Below are 17306 nucleotides of genomic sequence, written 5' to 3'. Positions count from 1 at the left end.
GAGAGCTCTGGTTGATTACTGAAGAAATGAGAGTCATCAGCTAGCTCAGGATGGTTGGCCTGGGAGGTGGGTGGCTTGGGTTGGTGGAGACCGTCTGGGAATGCTGAGAGGCTCCGGAGGGAGACGTGAGGCTTGTTAGGGGAAGACCTGCTCCATTGCTCCAGCATAGCGGGTCCCAATGAAAAGAGGCAGTCCATGGTTTTAGGGTGTTTATTAAGTCAGAGAGAGGGAGAGAGTGGGGAAGTAGAGGCTGGCCATAGCCACGTGGGGAGAGGGGGGAAGGGAGGGGGAGCAAGAGGGTGAAAGGCAAGAGTAAGAAAGTAGAAGCAAGAGGGTAAGAGAGTGAGGAGGAGGCATGCAGACCCCTTACAGTGGGCTGGGCCTACCTAGCTGTTGGGGGTAACTGTGGGGAGGAGCATATCTGGCTGTTGCCAGGTAACTGTGGGGAGGAGCATATCTGGCTGTTGCCAGGTAACTGTGGGGAGGAACATACCTGGCTGTTGCTAGGTAACTGTGGGGGTGGAGTCCACACAGCATACCAGGAGCTTGGGGCTTTGTCTATGTGACTAATAGCCACACACCTCTCTGCAGGGGGCGGGGGGGGGAGTTGTGGGGGACTGTAGCTGCAACAGGAGGAGCCAGGGGCCCAGGAGGCGTGGCCAAACACCTGTGGTGCCATGCAGGCCGAAAGTAACCACTTACCAGATCACCTGGGTTCAAGGCCTGTGCTTAACCGGGGGGGGGGGGGGGGGGCGGGACGACACGGGACCAGGCTGTCTGTGCACAGCTCACCGCCCCACAAGCACTCACACACATAAAAGAAAAATCACACTGAATTCTACTCATGTGTGTCAATAATATGGGGCATTTAAAACTTCCTATGACGTTCCTGACCTTCTGTCTCAGGAATCCTGTGGTACCTTGTTAGCTCTGGGATTGTTCCTTCACAGCTCCCAGCTCTGGCCTTGTCTCTGTTTTTCTTTCCTCCTCCAGAAAAACTCCCAAGTAGGCCATGAAGCCGTAACAAAATGTCCCTGCTGTGAGTTCCTCTATCCTGATCTTGCTTCCAGCATCTCCTGGTCCCAGCAGCTTCCTCCCTTCATAGCTCTTTGCTGTGGAGGAGCCATGTTTCTTTGGAAGTGTGAAAGCCATGTCGCCATCAACTCCGATCATAGTCCCCTTCAGGAGTGTGCCCCAGCAGCCCTGCCTACCCCTCCTCAGGTCCTGTGTTGGGGTCATGTTTTCTATATTCATAAGTGAAAGAAGAATCGGATGAGTTCAGTTTCTCTAACTGGCAAAGCTTGTCTTTGGCTTTGCTCTTTGGTTATTTTGGAGGCGTTGACTGTTCTAAGAGGCAAGGCTGGTATGTCCACACTGCTCCTGGTCTCACTTATCAACAAGATCAAAATCTGCTCTCTCGGATCAATACTCCTACCAGCTTCATTCTGAACTAACAATGAAAAGGGAAGAGATGGGGCAGCAGAGACTAGGGACAGAGATTCCACATGGAAAGCTTCCATGTGCATTTTAACACCAAAAAAAGCCAAGTAGCTCCCAACTTACTCTGTAGCTACAGTGTAAGACTGTGGCAAGCCTTAGCCAGATACCCAACTCTCCAAAATGTTTGTTATCCACAAAGCAAAATCCAAGGAGTAGCAAGTACTACTGAGCCTTTGCTGAGTGCCAGGCACTCACTAAGTGACTAACACCCATTATGACATTCTGTTAATGCAATAGTGCTCTGAAGTAGGTATGATTGGGGCCATCTTAACAAGCAAAGAGGCTAAGTGATCTGTGGAAAATTACCCTGATGTTAAATGAGGAAAAAGTAGACCCAGACCCTCCCCTTCAAGTGTGGTAGCTCCTGTTAGCATTACAGATGTTTTCCATCTAAACTTCTGCAGATGTCATGTCATTTTAGAAGATACTGTTGCCTTCTCTAGCTTTGTATTGGATAAGCATATTGGTCCCATATTTTATTCACTGGAAGCCCACTTGCAGGGCTTCAAGTTGGATTTGAGTCTATAGCAAGCCCACTAGACTTTGCATCTTCTGCTAAGTGTCTGATGATGCCATCACTGAAGTGTGTAAATCTCTTTTCATTCAGAGATTTGTGCCAAAATCATGAGCTCTGGCTTCGGCTTCCACAGACAGTGTTTATCTGAGGGAGGACATGAACTCAGGCTGCCTTGACTGAGCTCATTTCTTTTTTTCAATCTGCTTGCCTGGGCAGATGTCCCAGCTCAGAAAAGATTAGCATCTTAATGGACAAAACCATCGGAAAGGCCAGTGCAGATTTTTAAAAACCCTCCATGCCCAGAGAAGAAACAAGAATTCTGTGACTGCATTTGTCAATCGCTGAATATACTGCCCCAGTTTCTTTCCCTCTTTCTTCATTAAATGTTGGCAAGCTCTCGTCTTCTCCCCGGAGACCTGGGCCATGCTTGTGCCTGATCCTCTTCAGTAGAAGCTCCTTCCATAGTTACACTCCTGCCCTCCAAGGTGGGGTTTCTCATGATCTTTAAAAAGAGGTATTGTGCCCCCTAGTGACATACTGGTTCCACCTAACCCTCAGTGCCTCAGGATTCTGGCCTCATTTAGGAATGAGCCATTACCATGTAATTGGCCAGAGCAGTGTTTCTCAACCTGTGGGTCCTGATCCCTTTGAGTGGTGACCCTTTCACAGGGCTTGCCTAAGACTATCAGAAAACAGATTCTTTACATCGCCATTCATTACAGCAGCAAAATTACAGTTACGAAGTAGCAATGAAAACGATTTTATGGTTGGGGGTCACCACAACACAAGGAACTGTATTAAAGGGTCACAGCATTAGGAAGGTTTGGAACTGCTGCAGTAGTGAAAAGATATCCCTAAGTGATCTGTCCTCTGAGGAGCCACAAGCGTGCCAAGATCATGGGAAAAGGAGGTACGGACCGGGAGTGCTGTGTCTCCCAGCCCAGACATCAAGGATCGTCTGCCACAAACTGAAGAAGTGAGGAAGCATCTGACCCTGCAGGCAGAGCGGGGCTGGTCTAGCTTTTCTGTCGCTGTGGTAAAATACTAATCTAAAGCAACTTGGAGAAGAAAGAGTTTCTTTGGCTTGTACTTCCAATTCGCAGCCCATCACTGAGCGAAGTCAGGGTGGGAACTAAAGGCAGGAGAGGAGAAATGTTGTTTATTGGCTCTCTCCCATGATTCTGTTTAGATACCTTTCTTATACAGCCCAGCCCCACCCCCTGCCTAGGTATGGTACCACCCATAGTGGGCTGAGTCTTGATAAATCAATTAACAATGGAACTATGTCCCACAGACATGATGATAGGCTGATCTGATAGGGTAATCCCCCCAACTGAGATGCCTCTGGGCTGTTTTAAGTTGACAGCTGAAGTTAACCAGGAGACCAGGAGACCTGGCTTTCAGATCTGCAGCCTCTACAAGTGTGAGAATCACTTGGGGTTCTTTGCAGCTGTGTCATTTGTGTTACATGGTCTTAGCAGCCACACACAGCCACTCCTTCTGGCCACTCAGGACAGTGGGACGTAAGCTCTAGGAACTATGTTCAGTGCTTCTGGCTGGAGTTCAAGGACTCTGGGGCTGGAGACCAGTCACCTCCAATATGCAAAGCCTCAGCACAGTGAGCCAGGCTGTGCGTCAGGGCAGCCTGCCTCTGTGGTGTGTGTGTGTGTGTGTGTGTGTGTGTGTGTGTGTGTGTGTGTGTGTGTTGTTTATGGAGATGTGACATTTATCTGGGATGTATGATATTCATGTAATGACTACTGTTTTGGGTATGGTACATGTATGTAATGTGTGATAAGGTATTGATGTGTAGGATGTGTGGGACATGTATGTGTAAAATGAGTGTGTAGTGTTGAATGGTGCCTGTGTGATGAGTGCCTAAAACATGTAGTGTGCATAATGCACGAAATGTATGATGGGGCATGGGGGAAGCAGGTGCGGCCGCATGGGCCAAGACAGTGCCCTGGCCCATTGCCAGGACCCGTGAACCCTGCATGTTTCCTGCCTTGCCCGAACATGCGTAGTGAGGCTTCATGCGTGGGCTGCCTGCCAGGCTGGACTGTTCCTCCTGATCAGGACCTGTCAGCCTATCGGTGACTGTTCTGAGTTCGTGCCTGGAGCGTGTGTGAATTCTGATTGGATGAGGTGGGGTGGAGCTAGATGAAGTCAGTTGGTGTGAGTATAGGAGGGTTGTTGTTGCCCTTGCCTAAGAAGAAAGAGCTGTATAAGAAAAGCTGCAAGAAGGAGTAAAGAAAGAAGCTGTTGCGTGAACCCGACTTGGTGTCCGTGTCGTTCTTGTCTCCGTGGGAAGAAAGGACTGGGACAGGGGCATGTATGAGACATGTGACATGTATGTATATATGTCATACATGTGATGCGTGTGTATATAAACTAGTGTAATAATAAAGATCTCTGGTAGAGGGTGATAGTGGGTGCTGAGCTGGATGAATTTGAGGGAACAGACAGGCTATCAGATGGAACCTCCACTCTTCCAACCCCTCATAGTCCAAAGCCTATCTGCCTCCTATAGCATATTCCACATCCAGGAAGAATCAGGGTTTCTCTCTTGGCTTGACAGCAGAGCTACAGTGTGCAGTGGAGGCCTGGTGCGGGGTGGCAGTTCGAGGGACGTAAGCCTGGCCAATACTCACAAGGCCTGGATTTTCCTTTCATCCAGGGTGGAGCTGCTCAAGTGCAGCTAGGCCTATGTGTTTGGGGGCCAGCACAGCATGTAGCTGTTTCCCTCAGCCACAAAGCCATTGTCTTGCCAGCTCTCCTGGCTGCCACAGATAAACATCACATAGGCAGAGGCTGGCAGGAAGCTGGGGATACCATTCCAAAGCCTATAGAATATGTCTGTCTGCAAGCAGCTGCCCTCACCTAGAGGGGAATGTAGATAGAGCTTCACTACAGCTCCCGCAATACTACCACCCAGCCGGCACCTGTGTGCCACTTGGTTGTCATTTGTGAAAACTTATAGGACATTTTGCCTGAACTCTATGAACACAGAGCTACAGCAGATGTCCAGAGAACTCACACCTACAGTACTACTAATGTAGGAGTTCTAGCAGGCCTGAGGTGATGACTACCAGCAAAGTCCTTGCCATCAAGCAAGAAGACTCAGGCTTGGTTACCATTATTCACGGGGGCGTTGTTGTTGTTGTTACTGGGTGTGGTGGCATGCACTTATAATCCTAGTGCTAGAGAGCCGGTGACAGGACCCTTGGAATTCTCTGACCCGATAGCCTAGCATGTTTGTTGAGCTCAAGACCAGTGAGAGACTATGTCTCAAAAGTAAGGTGGATGATTAACCTTTGACCTCCATGTACACAGGTACCTGGATGCATCGATGTATCTGCATACACATGAGACACACAGACCACGCCACACACACACACACACACACACACACACACACAGAGAGAGAGAGAGAGAGAGAGAGGCAAGCAAAAAAATAGCACCAGCTAAAATTTATTGAGTACTGGTTCTGTACCAGGCCTGGCACTGGGCACCTTCATCACTAGGCAATTCGTCCTATTCTACACCTTGGTTGCACAGGTGGGAAGTTGAGGGCAGGAGGTGTTACGTGGCTTGCCTGCAGTATGCACTGGTCAATGACTGCGCTGGGTCAGTAGGTCCGCTTAGACTGTTAGTAATGGCATGGCTTATCTGATGGGTGTGTCCCAAGCAGCCATTGTTTGTTCTCTTCACACTTGTATTTCACCCAGGCTGGGGTTTCTTGGGGATCCCCAAAGCCGGAAACTGTACGTACTAGTAGTTGACTCTGGGGCTTCTTGGGGTAAGGGCACCACGGAGCGCTGTTCACCACACAGGGAACTGAGAGATTCCAGAAAGAGCTTTCTGAAGGAGGAAGACACGGCGTTGTAGAGGACTGGGGTCACTGCCGAGCTGACATAGAAGAGCGTGTTGGTCACCATGTAGAAATAGTGATAGAAGTCATAGAGCTCACTGGAAGGCAAACCCAGAGGTCCAGTTAGAGGCTGTCACCTCTTACATGGCCCTCAAGTCCCCATCCGAAGTGCCAGGTGAGCAAGGAAGTTCTTTCTGTTGACAGGGCTCAATGGAAATAGTATACATTTCTATTGCTTTCCTTCCCTGATGCATTCTATCCAGCTTCTGTGACTTCCTGGCTATGATTACTGATCATCTATAAAGCAGACAACAGCCCCAATAACAGAGGTTACCTGCCTAGGTCAGTGAGATGCTGGGAGCCCTGTGGTATGGTTGAGGAGGTATGGCTTCACTAAGAAGGGAAGATTTTCCCCCAGCCATCATTCTCCATGTGGCAGATTCTTTGCAGTGTTAGGGGCTTGCTTCTATATGCACATGTGTGTGAGAAGTGCTGCTTGCTCCTGAAGAAGAGGTATCTGAGACACAGCTAAGTCATTTCGGGATCTCTACTCTGTTGGGTGTTTGGCTTATAGTTGTGATCACGGGAATAGTGATTTCCAAAAGACTCTCATGTAGCTCAGGCTAGCCTTCAATGTTTTATGTAGTCAAGGCTAACCTTGAACTTCTGGTACTCCTGCATGCACTTCACGAGTGCTGGGAATACAGATGTGTACCACCATACTCAGTTTATGTGATGCTGTGGATCAAATACAGTGCTTGGTTCATATTAGGCAAAGACTCTGTCAATTGAGCTATATTTGCAGCCCATAAACATTTTCTTCTTTAACTGTAATAAAAGAGGGTCTATTGATCGCCATGTGGCCTTTATCAGCTCATGGACCTATGTTGAGTCTTTAATAACATGGCTGTCGCCACCCTGTCTGGGCTGCAGACTTTGGTCTGTTCTGGTGTCAAGATGCTCATAGTCCCGACTTCTCTCTACAAGGCTTGTCATAACCATGGTCTTACCATGTCAGGAAGATATTTAGAGAATGCCCTGGTCCTGCCAGGCATGACACATGCTGTTATCCCAGTTCTTGGAAGACTGAGGCAGAAGGACTGCCATGCTTGGCCACAAAGAAAGTAGTAGGCCAGGTGAGCACTATAGCAAGACGTTGCCTCAAAACAAACAAGATCCCACAATCCCATGTCTCCCACCTCCAGCTGGAAGATTTTGAAAGTACAGCCTGAGCAGGACCGGATAGACTACAGGCCAAAGATTCAGAAAACTCCAGCTGAGGCTCCATTGTCTGGCTCCAGCCCAACCCAACAGTCTCTTCTCAGTGGCCAGAGAGCCACGGCACACTTACTCAGTCCATCCATCATCGGGGATGTAGCAGTACATGAGCCTGCGGGCATGGTACGGCAGCCAGCAGATGACATACACAGCCACGATGGCTCCTGAAGGAGAGTGGGAGAGAGAGAGAGAGGGCATAGCAGACAGAAAGCAAACATGTTCTCAGTTACATCATTGTTGAGGGAAAAGCATGCCCAAGGTGACAACAGCAATTCCTGTGGCATCTTCCTGGAGCCAAAGGATGGGAAGAGAATTTTAAAGTTATTGAATACGAACCTTCCATGTCCTTGGACACAACAGGCTTCCAGAATCTTCCACTGGCTACTGGAATGAACTCTCAACTTAGGACTAGATATTCCTACCTGGATGACTGCATATGCAGCATTATATAAATGCCTTTTGTGCATTCATTGCAAAGGCTCTGCCTCAACTCTTCCTTTTCCTTCTGCATGCATGGTAGTTCCATCATCAGACCTCAAGCTAGAGTCTTCTTAGCTTTCTCTCCTTCCACATCTTGTCTTTTAATGGGTTCTTCCTCAGTGACTGTCACTCTGTTTCTTCCTTGTCCTCACGGCTGCTACCTTATGAAGCTTCTGTCTCCTTCCCTCTGGACTCTGACAGCCTTCTCTCTCCCACATGAGCAACCACCCACCTATTACCCTTTGTGATCCCTGCAGCAGTAGCATTAACTGGTATTCTGGTAGGAATTCAAATTCATCAACCCACTCAAGGCCTCTTGGGTTGGAATCTCATGGCTGGGCCCTGCACTCTGGCCCTTACAATGTCCTGGATCACTGCCACAGACCTTGAAGTTTAGGAGTACGATTTGGCCTGTATGCCAAAGAGCTATGAAGACAACAGATCTTCCAGACATTGGTTCTTGGACCGTTCTGCTCAGCGACTACAAAGTGAAGCCTGACACCTTCCTGGGCTGACTATGTGTGACTCATCACATCCAGTGCACTCAGCACTTACATCTTTTCCCACAAGATGGGGATGCTGCAAAGATCACAGATCTGCCTCATTGGATCAAAGATCACAGATCTGCCTCATTGGATCAAAGAACACAGATCTGCCTCATTGGATCCTCCCAGACTTCAGCTGGTGCCCAGATTTCAACTAGGGCAGATGGGCACTTGGAGAGACCGGTTTTCCTGTCCCTTTAAAAAGTGTTTCTTACAAGGCCAGATTGTTCTGGATCCTTACAAAGGCAAGCAAGCAAACAGATGAATGCTGTGAGCAGGAGAGGGGAGTGCTAGAGGAAAATGGGATATGGGGACCCAGCCAGTCTGAGAATCCACAATAGGCAGACTGCAGTCCTTCACTGGAACTACTTTTGGCTTTCCCACACAGCCCAACTTTCTGAAACAGAGCCAAGACCCTCCTGTGTGGGTATGCCACTCCCTGTGTGGACCTGTAATTTCATGCATAAAATTCCAGTTCTTTCTTTTAACTATCCCGTTGTGCTTTTGAGGTACAGGAAGAAGGGGGCCTAGAGAGGGGCAGTAGCTTGCCAAGGTCATCTAGCCAGGAACTGATGGACACAATCCCTGGTCCTGGGCTCCTCTCCCTCAGGGTATTGTGGTAGAGGACTTAACTGAGAACCTGGGCGCTGTGCTGGAGGCTGCGGATCTGGCTGGCATCCTTGTGTCTCACCAGGCTGGCTTGGACCCCCAGGGAGAGGGTCTTTCTCCATGTGATGAAGCCCAGGAGGCCTTCCTCACTCAGGAGCTCCAGGCGGCTGGGGATGGAGTTGACTTGGGCAGAAGCTGATGGTACCTGGGAGTAGAGGGCCACCAGGTGGTTGACAGTGATCCCATTCAGAAAAGCAGTGAGTGCCAAGGGGAGAACGAAGGAGACCAGCACGTTCACCTGTGAAGGTAATGCCGAGTGTTATGGGGGCAGCCACCAAAGGCCTATGGCTCTGGACATCAGGTTTGCTCTGTGTTAAGAATCTGCATCAACAGAAGTAGGGGGATCAACGTCCTGGAAGGCAAATCTAAGGAAAGTCTCAGAACTGCAATGCTACATTGCAAGCCCAAGGTCACAGAGAAGCCATACTTCCCTATGTACAGGAATCAAATTCTTTCCAAGGAAACAGACACATCACTGGGTGCTCAGTCTCCTCAACCCACTTTGTTCTCAGCTCTGGAAACAGGACCCTGAGTGCCCCAGCTTTTCAGCCTTTATATTCAAATGGCTCCCACTTGATAGATACTTTCATTTAAAAACAACAATCTGTGGGCTGGAGAGATGGTTCGGTGGTTAAGAGCACTTACTGCTCTTGGAAAACACCAGAGTTCTGTCCCCAACACCCACACTGGGGAGCTCACAACAGCCTGTAATTCTGGCCCTAGGGAATCTGATGTCCTCTTTCGGCCTCTGCAGGCACCTGCACTCATGTGGACATACCCATATACCCAGACGTATACACGTGATTAAAATTTAAATGAATCTTTTTTTAAAAAATCACAGTCCATTATCACACCTCAGATGTTGGGAATCAGGCCAAGAGGTTGCAATAAGTGTTAGCTCTGGGAAGTGCCTCTCAATCTACCCAGCAAGGAGAACAACAGTATCCAGAGCCATGTGGCAAAAGGGAGTCCGTGCCAGAGCTGGGTCACTATGAGTTCCCAGTGAAGTGGGGCCACCTGGACATACCCAGGGCAAAGACAGCAGAGGGAGTGGCCTGTGGGAACTTTCTCTCTACTCATTCTTTTAGTGATTTTCCTAGAGGCCAATGGGTAGCGCCTGCAGGTTGGACGTCTTATTCATATGCTTATGGAAAGACTACATGAGGACAGGATGCAGAGAGGGGAAGGGGGAAAGGCTGCATCGGGTCATGGGATAAAGCCCTCAGGTGGCCCAGGTTAGGTGCTTCAGTGGGAAGGAAAACTAGAGATCAGGTCTCTAGAGCATAAGTGGGGAAGGAGAGAAGAGGACACATAGTGAGGATCTGCTGTGCCCTATCGCTGACACCTTCATGAGGTCACATTTAATTATTTTCATGACATCTATGCCTTCTTTTTGACATCCATGCAAATCTGGGCATGTGAATGACACACACCAACAGACAAGCACTCCGTTCTGCCCCAACAGGGACAGAGAACAGAAATAGGGCCTCCTGGGAGCCAGCAAATTGATAATTCTGACTCAGTGTCCCTGTTTTCCTCACCATCCCTGTCCTGAATCCTTTTCTTAACTTGAAGTTTCTTCCAACAGTGTCCCAACTGGAACCCTTCAGTTTCCTTGGACTCCCTCCCTTCCTCCCAGATAATGGCTGAACTCTCTTTCTAGAGATGGACATGATGTTTCAAATGCCAAACTCCTTTTAAAGCAAATCCATTACCAGCAAACTATTGTTAGGCATTTGGTCCCCTTGTCCCCATTCAAGAAGAACTTGAACCAGATAGGGAAAAGGCAGCCCCGTAGGACATGGTTAAACATGGGCACAATTGGCTCTTTCCATGGTTTCTCTTGGGTGAAGAGGGAGGTGGTAAGTGAAGGACGGATGAATAGGTCCTAGACTCCTCCCTTCCTGCCCACCAGACCCAGATGATACACACAGGATGGTGCAGAGAAAAGGAGCTTTATGCCAGGCACCGCAGCCTTGTACTGTGGCAAGAGAATAGGGTGGAGAGAAAGAGGTATCAAGATTAATATGAAAGAAACCAATGGCAGAGAAAGGCTGGGGACCCTCACCAACAGCTACACATAAGAGACAAAACAGTAGAAAAAGCTCATGGATTATAAATGTGGGAGAAGGCAGGTGCTGTGCAAATGGCACATACTCTACTCCTGGCCAGTGCCCTTGAGCTTCTAACAGCTCCCTCCTCTTCTGCTCTGTATCCACTTCAGTTGTGCAAGTGTTTTTCTTCCTGACAAACCCTTCTGTTCTACCACCATATGTGTGCCCCTAGTCTAATCCATTGTTCTGGCACACCCGGACTTGAAAATCTCAAGCAATAGCTGCAAGACTCCAGTCCACACCTGGCCAGGAATTCAATGCAGAAGATATGATGGTCCAGTCATCTATGCAGCCCCTAATCCCACACATGTCCTGATGCACCAGCCAGCATGCCTTTCTGCACTTTCACATGTTTACCCTTCCAGATCCTCTGTGTGCTCACGGGTAGTGAAGGGATGCTGCTTGCACCCTTCCTTGGTCCTTTGAATATCTGGGAAGGACCCTGGAGGAGTTGCTTTAGTTTCTTTCACTACCCCAGTGTGTGTGTGTGTGTGTGTGTGTGTGTGTGTGTGTGTGTGTGTGTGTGTGTGTGTGTTAAAGGCTAACTGTAGGACATAGGTTTCCCCTTCTACTGTACCCCACTCCCCACTCCCTTACCTGGATGAAGACCTGGAGCGTGGCGCGACTTACTAGCACCGTGCACACACGCGAGGCAGGCTCAGGCTCCCCGTCGGCCCTCTCCATTTCGTGCTTCTGTCCCATGATAACCGCCATGGGCAGGGCAAGGCCCAGAGAGGCGACCCAGACTAGTGACAGCAGGCGGCGGGTGCGGCGCGGGGTGAGCAGGCGGCGGGCGCGCAGCGGCTGGCACACGGCCAGGCAGCGCTCTGCGCTCAGGCTGGCCACGCTCAGCACCGTGGCGTAGGCGCACAGCTCACGCACGAAGTAATAGCCACGACAGCCGAGATCGCCGAAGACCCAGGGGTAGTGGGACCACACGAAGTTGTAGAGCTCCATGGGCACGCTGATCAGCAGTAGCAGCAGGGCTGACAGTGCCAGGCTGAGCACGTGGTAGCGCAGGCGCCCGGGGCGACCCGCCCGCGCCTTCAGCACCACGTGCACGGACAGCGCATTGCCGGCTGTGCCAAGCGCGAAGATGAGCGAATAGAGCGCGGTGAACAGCACCTTGGCCCAGAGGCGAGTGTCCACGCCCAGCCGCGCCTCCAGGCTCAGCCCTGCACTGGGGCTGGGCCTCGGGGGCCACAGGCTGCTGGTCTCCATCTCTGTCTCGTGGTGGCCTGATCTCCCTCCCTCTCACTGCCCAGAGCCTGGGCTAGCTGCCCGGGGAGCCAGCACCACCTCCTTTCTGGGAACCTCCAAAACTGGGAGGACACGCCTCTGGAGGGAGTTCCAGAATCAGTCTTCAATCTTTCTGCCATTTGGCTCATCCAGAAAAGCACGTGTTGGTGGAAGAAGGTGGGGGAGGACATCCTTTGAGGTTCACCTGGATGGCATTGCTGGTAAGCCATGTGACCCGTGGGTAGGTTTTTAAAAGCCCTCTGTCCCCACCCCATTGCTTTTCAACTTTAAAATACTACCCATGCTGCAGAATTTCTCTAGGGATCAAATGAGTTAATTGGCAGGCAGATGCTCAAGCTACAGTACAGACAGACAGACACAATTTGAACTTCGCAACATCCCTCACCCCCGTCTGTTTGTTGTCATTTCTATGAGCAATCTGAGAAAGAGACAGCTCAGAGAAGGCTTTGCCAGGCTTCAGCAACTTTGCTCTCATTAACCTGGCTGCCTCTGTGTGATGGTTTGTATGTGCTTGGCCCAGGGAGTGGCACTATTAGAAGGCGTGGCCTTAGCCGGGCATGGTGGCATACACCTTTAATCCCAGTACTTGGGAGGCAGACGAATTTCTGAGTTCGATGCCAGTCTGGTCTACAGAGTGAGTTCCAGGACAGCCAACCCTGTCTCAGAAAAACAAAAAACAAAAAACAAAAAACAAAAAACAAAAAAAGGCATAGCCTTGTTGGAGTAGGTTTGTCACTGTGCGTGTGGGCTATAAGACCCTCATCTTAGCTGCCTGGAGGTTAGTCTTCTCATAGCAGCCTTCAGATGAAGATGTAAAACTCTCAGCTCTGCCTGTACCATGCCTGCCTGGATGCTGCCATGCTCCTGACTTGATAATAATGGACTAAACATCTGAACCTGTAAGCCAGCCCCAATTAAAAGTTGTCTTTATAAGAGTTGCCTTGGTCATGGTGTCTGTTCACAGCAGTACAACCCTAACTATGACACTCTGTCGCAGTAATAACCTCAAGAAGGTGGCCAGTGCACGCACCCTCCTGGTATCACACTGTCCCAGGATGTCACCCTCAGAGCAGAGGGACGAGTGTGTGTTAAATCTGTTAAACTGTGCGTATTTGTGAGCTCATGAAGAAATGAGAACTCTGGAGCTGGAAGACTTTTTGGATACCCATCTTCCTGTTCAGAGGAGGTCTAGTGTCTACTGGGGACAGAATTAGATTGACACCCATACCTCCGGATTCTGTTTTTCCAACCTCACAGGTTGTATGGCCCAGTGACAATCAGTTTCATCTTCTTCCAGATCCATATCCACAATGAAACTGAGATTTATTCTCCTTCTATATGGGAAGGCTTCTGAGGTGGGGAATGGACGGGGAACAACACGCACTCCATGCCTTTATCTCCAAACCAGAGTTGGAGAGATGAGCACGCAGGCAGATACAGAGAAGCACAGCGTTGCGGAGCAGAACCAAAGCCTCTCTTCCCTGAAGATGCTCTTGTCAGGTTTGTCTGAGCATCCCTGAAAGTAGCTAATACAATGCGCTTGCTCAGCTCAAACATAAGCACATCTTGAAGGGCTATATTTACTGTAAATGCCTTTATTAAACAAAACATTGGCTTTACCTCCCGAAGCTGCCAACTAACCATACTTCTACCGCAGGGACTCTTCTACCAACCCAGAGCAGACACTGTGGCTATGTAACTATAACCCATGAAATATTTCTGGATTTGCATTATGAAAGCCATTCCCTCCTGTCCCCCGTGGGACCCATTACAATGCTGGGCACTGGCTGATTCATGCATCGCTATTTGCTCAAACATACCTTATGCAGTGTAACTGCGTGTCAGTTAGCTGGTTTACAATGCCAAAAGTGAATTAAGTCTGCACCTCACCCTGAGAGACTGCTGTGCTTGTTATGATTTGAGACACAAATAACAGACCCTCCCTGGCACATTCAGAGTGTGTAATAAGGGGGCTGGACGAGAGAACTCTGTTGAAATTGCCCCCATTGTGGCCTGTGAACTGGCCGACTCTTCACCTGGAAATTCCTGTCTAACCCCAAGAAAGTTTGTGGAGTTATGTGTGGCTCTCAGAATGACCCCAGCAATGTCATCCCCACACACTAAGCTATCCCCTCAAAAGTTAGAAGAAGAAGAAATCATTCTGTGATGTCGGAGAAGTCTTGGCCTTGGCAGGGGACAAGCATGAGAAGGGTGAAATCATGGCAGAAATCATGGGTGAAATCAGTGTGCTATCCTAAAAAGTTAGAGACTTCTGCAACTGGTGATGTTCAAAATAGAACCGAGCTTTTAGGGCTGAGGACACAGACCTGAGGTGTCCCAGTGGTGGTGAGGACGGCAAGGCATGGACTCACAGATAACAGCCCTCCTGGGCACAGTCTAAGTGTCACATAAGAAGAGCTCTGGCGAATATGAGGACTCCAATTCCATCTTCAAAACCCAAGTGAGAATGCCAAATGTGGTCGCACACGCTTAAAAGCCCAGGGGTATGTTGATGGAGGCCAGATGGGAAAGAAAAGGCTGCTGGAGGTCGAGCAAGTCCCCCTAAGCCCTGCCAGATTCTAGGGGACAGAGATGGATAAGAGCTGCATGGTTCTGGCTGTAGTTTCACCCCAATGTTGAGCCCATGCTTGAGCCTCATTGGTGGTCACTTCCCTGTTCTTGGCATGCTACCTAACTGTAACTCCCCATTTAACACTACTTAATTCAATCCCGGCATCGGCAACATATAAGCCTTAAATAGCTCAATGGCTGGACCACTTCCTAACCTTCACATGGCTAGTCCACCCTCCGATATTCCCAAATTACTAAAATCTATATTACATCCTTGCTGACCTAGCCCTAGATGTGTAACCCTCTTGGGCTGTGATCTCCTGACTCCTACAAGGTGTAGGATCTATGTTCTCTGTCCTATGCCTCTCAGGTGTGGCATCTAAGTCCCTTCTCTTGGCATGGGGGATCTCTCTCTCCCTTCCTCTTTCTGTTCCTAGCCAGGAATCCTAAAAGTCCCACTTCTGTCTGCCCTGCCCAGCCATTGGCTGTCGGCATCTTTATTTACCAATCAGAACCAAATGTGGGCAGGGTCCCTCAGTGTCTTACATGTGAGACACTGCAAACAGGTTTTTGGGGGAACATAATTAGCAGAATACAAGCAGCATTAGACCAAACCCACAACACCTACCCAGTGCAAACTCCCAGCTGTCTAATCCGCAGTGAGACATGTGTCACCACGAACTCTGTCACTTTTAGCAAGTTGCCAGTGTGTGTGAAAGCCCTGTGATAGGTTTGGAACTCCGGGGACAATGGCGGAGATGCAGCCCACTCTGCCTTCCTCACAGTGCAGTGTCCAGGCATCCAGATGCACAGGCTACATGTGCTGGTCTTCTCATCAGCCTGTGGGCCAGTGCTGAACCTGACAGGTACAATCTTATCACCTGTCAGTCATGAGGTTCCTAAAATAACTTGACAGGACAAATTAAAAATAGTAAGATGAGTGGTGACCCAGATTAGCGGAAGTGTCCCGGGGAGTTGGCATTTTTTTTTCTCTTGCACTTAAAGGCCTTTCAGAACATTCAGATGTGGACAGGAGTCCATGTCGTAGTGGTGGGGTGCCTGCTGTGAACTGTGCACACCCAACCTCCTCAGGGTAAGGAAGGCCCAGGGTGTCCCTGCTGAGTGGGTAGGGACAGAGAGGCCCAGGGTGGAACCCCAATCTGACTTTATAGATCTTGTCCCTGTACAACCAGCCTAAGGTCTCTGAAGTCACCTGTCCTGCTTTGCCATGTTCTGTTTTATCACGTAAGACCAACTCTGCAAGCTCTTGTTTTGTGTGTGTGTAATCTTTCAGGGGTGCTGTAAGAACCGTAGGCTGTCATAACCAAGGGGCAGAGCTAAAGATGTCAGGGATGTCCTAGCCTCTGGGGCTACAGGGACATGAGGAAGGGGTTACACAGCGGAAGATGAGACAGGCCGCAGCTTCTGCCACCCACTGTACTTTGCTGACTCTTCCTGTCTTGGGTATAAGAGTGCAGTGGCCATGTCATACCTGAAAGTCAAACTCTACACTGGGCCCCCACTTCCTCTCACTCTTATTTTCTTTCTTTCTCTTCATCTGAGATGTTTCACGAGTCTTAGGAAGGTTGATATAGATGTCCTTCTTATGTCTGGGCATTTAGCAGTCGCCCATTCTTGTCATTCTGACCAGTTATGAGTCTGCATTTACCACTGTCCACTGCAAGGAAGTATCTTTGTCTAAAGCTGAGTATAAAAATGTAATTATTTAGAAAGCCGTTTGACAAAAATATTGTGTCTATTTAACAAGTCAGTAGCAATAGCTTTTCCTCCTGAGGCCTATGACCTCCCTAATTACAGACTTTTGACCAGGCTTACAAGACCAGATGTGAATTTCTTCCTGTGGAGTAGTCTTCATATCCTAACAGAGAGCAGTTGGTTACTTCTATAACAGTCATGTCACTATACATGAATGGCCAACATAGTGCTGCTACCCACAGAGTCCACAGTTAAGTACAGCAGATAGATGACATCTTCCTCCCAGCATCCCACATAATCCTGTCTTCACTACGAGGGCTATGCAGCAGTGAGGAAACTCCCAGCTTAACTCCAGCTTGGTCTCCCTATGTGCTTAGACCAGTGTGTAGTGTCTTCAGCAATAGAGCTCGTGATCTAGTTCTGGTTGCAGGCTTGCTCATCTCCGGCTTCCTTTGTCCACCAGCAGGCTCAGGGACAGTATTCTGAAGCCCCTTCCTAGGCCCTGTATGCAGGTGCACTCCCTCTCATGTGCCTTTGACCTCAGGTTTGCCCAGAATCAGCCTCCCTCCTTGCAACCGCAGGCCACCTGAGCCCAACAGAATCCAGGACTTGCGGGAATACAAGAATCCGCTTAAGGGCTGTCGCTTAAGTCACCTGGCCTGCTTTGTCACTACTCACTTCTTGACCCAAGGCCAGCTCTTGAAGCTCCTATTTTCTTTGTGTAACATTAGAGGTGTGCTGGCAAAGCACACACGATCATGCAGCTTCCATGCTCAGTAGAGTTC

General features: G+C 49.3%; 2 protein-coding genes across 5 annotated transcripts in view; one reads left to right on the top strand and one right to left on the bottom strand.

The window, feature by feature from the left end:
* Positions 1 to 5458: 5458 nt before the first annotated feature.
* Positions 5459 to 12252, bottom strand: Ntsr2 (neurotensin receptor 2). Of its 4 annotated transcripts, none has more exons than NM_008747.2 (4): positions 11572 to 12225; positions 8825 to 9098; positions 7240 to 7330; positions 5459 to 5986 (listed from the first exon to the last, which is right to left on the bottom strand). In NM_008747.2, exons 1-4 carry the CDS (start codon positions 12193 to 12195, stop codon positions 5725 to 5727), a joined length of 1251 nt encoding a protein of 416 aa, NP_032773.2. In that variant the 5' UTR covers positions 12196 to 12225; the 3' UTR covers positions 5459 to 5724. The 4 variants fall into 4 exon arrangements, with proteins under 4 accessions (NP_032773.2, XP_006515074.1, NP_001348631.1 ...); XM_006515011.4 differs by having other exon boundaries at positions 5468 to 5986; positions 8832 to 9098; positions 11572 to 12252; NM_001361702.1 differs by having other exon boundaries at positions 5468 to 5986; positions 8883 to 9098.
* Lpin1 (lipin 1) overlaps positions 11792 to 17306 on the top strand; it is a 118235-nt gene continuing 112720 nt past the window's right edge. Inside the window, exon 1 of the mRNA XM_030246558.1 lies at positions 11792 to 12434. Coding sequence (XP_030102418.1) covers positions 12423 to 12434 — 12 coding nt within the window. The 5' untranslated portion in view covers positions 11792 to 12422. The remainder of the gene's footprint in view (positions 12435 to 17306) is intronic.

The sequence above is a fragment of the Mus musculus genome, chromosome 12 (assembly GCF_000001635.26).
Source record: "Mus musculus strain C57BL/6J chromosome 12, GRCm38.p6 C57BL/6J".
In the NCBI taxonomy this organism is placed as follows: Eukaryota; Metazoa; Chordata; class Mammalia; order Rodentia; family Muridae; genus Mus; species Mus musculus.
This window is presented reverse-complemented; position numbering and strand designations above follow the sequence as displayed.